Raw genomic sequence first — 4004 nt, 5'->3', positions numbered from 1 at the left:
TTATATATGTAGGTATGTCTCGACTCGAGTGGCTCCATATTGGGCATTAATGGTCAGCATAGTAGTAGCATTGGAATGGTATGGTGGAGGCATGCCCAGTTATCAATGACCACCTTAGTGAGATTCATCCTTTCACTGGATGTCTTGCAGGTGATCATCATCATTATATCATCCTAGTGTATTCCTATATCAGATAGGATAATAGACAACAATGGTACTACCACTTGTTACTTGATTATTATACTTATATAGGTAGTAGTCTTTGGTAATAATAAGTTATTACTCGTATCTATGATGCTACTACTAATAAGAGGATATTCCCACTCAATAGCTACTAGTAGAAGGCTACTACTACTACCCTTCGGCGGTCGGTAGTACCATCCTATAGGGTACCATCTATTATGTAGTAGAAGGCTACTACTACTACTACCCTTCGGCGGTCGGTAGTACCATCCTATAGGGTACCATCTATTATGTAGTAGAAGGCTACTACTACTACTACCCTTCGGCGGTCGGTAGTACCATCCTATAGGGTACCATCTATTATGTAGTAGAAGGCTACTACTACTACTACCCTTCGGCGGTCGGTAGTACCATCCTATAGGGTACCATCTATTATGTAGTAGAAGGCTACTACTACTACTACTACCCTTCGGCGGTCGGTAGTACCATCCTATAGGGTACCATCTATTATGTAGTAGAAGGCTACTACTACTACTACCCTTCGGCGGTCGGTAGTACCATCCTATAGGGTACCATCTATTATGTAGTAGAAGGCTACTGCTACTACCCTTCGACGGTCGGTAGTACCATCCTATAGGGTACCATCTATTATGTAGTAGAAGGCTACTGCTACTACCCTTCGACGGTCGGTAGTACCATCCTATAGGGTAGCATCTATTATGTAGTAGAAGGCTACTGCTACTACCCTTCGGCGGTCGGTAGTACCATCCTATAGGGTACCATCTATTATGTAGTAGAAGGCTACTACTGCTACTGTGACTGGGCCATCAAAGGTCGCGGACCATATCGGAGATCGCGGGCACCACCACCACCACGACCATGTCCACATTTTGGGAAAAGTTGCAGTCGTTATGGTAGTATAGTTGAGTTTCACTAATTGATGATTCTATCATTCTATTCCCTCAAGTTTTTATCCTTATGATCAAGGAGCACGATAGTACGATATCTCTATCGGCTTTTCTATGCATCAAATCGATGTGTAGGATGATTGTTGAGCGGAGCGAAGCAATAGATATTATTGATTTTCAGTTATCGGGCAGATATTTGCCTTTGCCAGTGTATTGGAGGATTCAGAGGTTATCTTTGGTCCATGTGGGTTTATACCGACGAATCTACTTATGAGTATGGTCATTTCTATAGCTCTGGTAGTAACAGGAGAAGGGATATTAGATATATTTAGATAATGTTGGTATGGTAGTTATATGGACTTGTATCGAGTATATACTGTGCCATATTCTCATCGAATAGTAATATTGTAGCGATCAATGGGATCATATTGGCAGCTATTCACATGTAATTCCGTGATGGCGGTGCAGTGACGACGTTTTTTATAAGTTTATATTCAGGTCGTTACTGATTATATCTTACACGTTTGAGGAGCACCCGATTTACGAGATCGGTCGTCAAGTGATTTGGACCGCCCCTGACAAGTTGCTGGTCGAAGCCTCTTTTATGGTCTTCATCGCCCAGTACACTGGAAGTGAGATTGCATTCAGCGCACGCCCAGCTGATCGATTTGGGAGTTAGATACAGTGTATTTGAAGTTCCTACTGTCCAGGGTTTTCCTCGCTGCTGGTATGTATACCATTATTAAAAATGGTAAGTAGGTGGTGCAGCAGGTTGTTGTTGATAATAATAACTTTATATATCTATCATCAGATTTAGCGTGGATTAGCCTAGCTGATATGGCCTGGTCAAGTATACTTGATGCTCCATTCCCTTTACCATTAATTTGGCATATCGATAAGTTACCTAAAGTAAGTTAACCGACGGTTAAGCAGTATATTCTTCACATTACAGCTTATGCATAGCATTATTGGAGGATGGACAATTGCTGTTGACATTATTGCTCCACTGCTCCTTGTGGTAGCCCCAACGGGCGGCTATTTGGAGTTCTTTGCAAACGCGTCGATGATGGGTTTGGCGGTATGGTCGGCCATTGTGGGTAGTAATTCGAAGGGTTCCTGGTTCGAATCCTGGTCAGGGTATCTATCCTCAGGGAATTTAAACTGGTCTATATTCATACTACTTGGACTCGGCATCGGACTAATGAATGAAGAACTTATTGCTGCTATCGTAGGGACCGAGATATTCGAACGTTGGGGTACACGATACCATGGCAATCGATCGTTAGGGCGAGCGAGATTTGTCTGCATATCAGGTTGTAGAGGTCGTCGTCTTATTGAACCTCTCACAGAGGAGAAAGTGGAGAGAACGATGATGAGAGCGGTAATATGTATGACGTACTGAAACGCGTTACCGGGGGAGGGAAGGGGGGGAGGGATTATATAAATTTATCCGATAATTATTACCTCGGTCATCATTGAAGATACTTGTACTACTCGAGTTTCGAGAGTAACTTCTCGCAATTAATAACATTATCAAAAGTGCGGTTAACAACCTTTCCAGATTGGACCATCCATCCTTTACTTTATCGCCTTACCTCTACCATCCCTTCTGGTAGCAATCAAATACGGCTCCTTAGGAGGTCAGCTAATATCAAGAGAATCAGTGTAATAAAAGTCGAGGTGAATCGATCATCATGGCGAGCGCGGTGGCTCCCTCCCTCAGACCTGTAACGATGTGGTCTACCATAGCTACGATTCCTGTGGTGATGATGGTTATTTATGGGGTTCTTGGAGGAAAGGGGAAAAGTCCGATATTCGAGTTTCCATATTATTATTTACAGCATTTTTCAGGATCATCACCATTTACATTAATAACAACATTATCGGTTGTTGTAGTTATATCCTATCTCATTAATACAACTGATGTGATAGGGTATAACATGAAGAGTACATTTGATCCAAGTATGATGATAGTAGTAGATTAGGAGTAGGCTTCATGTACAGGTTTATTGCCAGTACCACACGTTCAAAGTATCCATGCTGCTCTACACAGGGATGGTATGCGCCCCCCCTCCCAAATAACCTATAATCTTCCTCTAGGTTCTCTTGGTCCCCCATTCCCACATGGACTTGATAGTAGAAGTGGTCTCAGTTTTCATGTACATGACGAGAATGTAAACTGGATGTTGGATGTTCTGGGCGCGCGCTTTTTGCATTGCCCTTATTCCACAGCTACTCAATCCCGACCGCAATATGAAAGGTATATGGGAGCTGAGCATGCCTTATTTGATGAACGTAATAATAATTTAGTGGCGCCGCCGCGGCGGGGGCGGGGGGGAAAGTATCTGTATCTGATGATGTCGTGTATGTATTGTCAGTCAGACGGGCGGCCAAGCTTTCTATCTTTTTATTATCCCCGTGTTGATTTCCTGGTTTGGAAATTACATACTCAAAGTGAAGTGGAGAAGAACCAATTACAGTAAGTGGCAAAGGTTCATGACATAGCCTTTGGAGTGTACCCGCTGAATATGCCATAGTATGATGAACTACCTTATTATCATCAATGCATCATCTTATGGTTCTTAAAGTCTTTATCATTTGTTTATTATATAATTATGTTGCTGATAAACTATCGAATATATCGTTATATTCGGAAAGGCGGCGGTACTATTGTTGATAATCGTCGTTGTTGTTGTTTGATTGCTCCTTCTTAACTCTGTCACCAGGATGGGTATCAGGAAACCATTCCTATTGGAACTACTGTCTACATGTTTGGCATACCCTCATAAGTGTGGTAAATTGGCAGAGATGATACTCTTACCAAAGAGTATTAAGGGAGTAGATCCCCGACGTAAGCTAATGATGCAAGGTAATACTACTACTACTATCTATTCTTCATCATCTTATGAAGAT

General features: G+C 42.2%; 1 protein-coding gene across 1 annotated transcript; it reads left to right on the top strand.

The window, feature by feature from the left end:
• Nucleotides 1-105: 105 nt before the first annotated feature.
• Nucleotides 106-1850, top strand: Pmar_PMAR028330 (hypothetical protein; the record flags this gene model as incomplete). The annotated part of the gene is made up of 4 exons (XM_002780649.1): nucleotides 106-150; nucleotides 1273-1319; nucleotides 1590-1723; nucleotides 1771-1850. 4 exons carry the CDS (start codon nucleotides 106-108, stop codon nucleotides 1848-1850), a joined length of 306 nt encoding a protein of 101 aa, XP_002780695.1.
• Between the last annotated feature and the right edge of the window lie 2154 nt (nucleotides 1851-4004).

Source organism: Perkinsus marinus (genome assembly GCF_000006405.1).
Source record: "Perkinsus marinus ATCC 50983 genomic scaffold scf_1104296944276, whole genome shotgun sequence".
NCBI lineage: Eukaryota > Perkinsozoa > Perkinsida > Perkinsidae > Perkinsus > Perkinsus marinus.
Note: the sequence above shows the minus strand (reverse complement) of the source record. Positions and strands in the feature narration are given on the sequence as shown.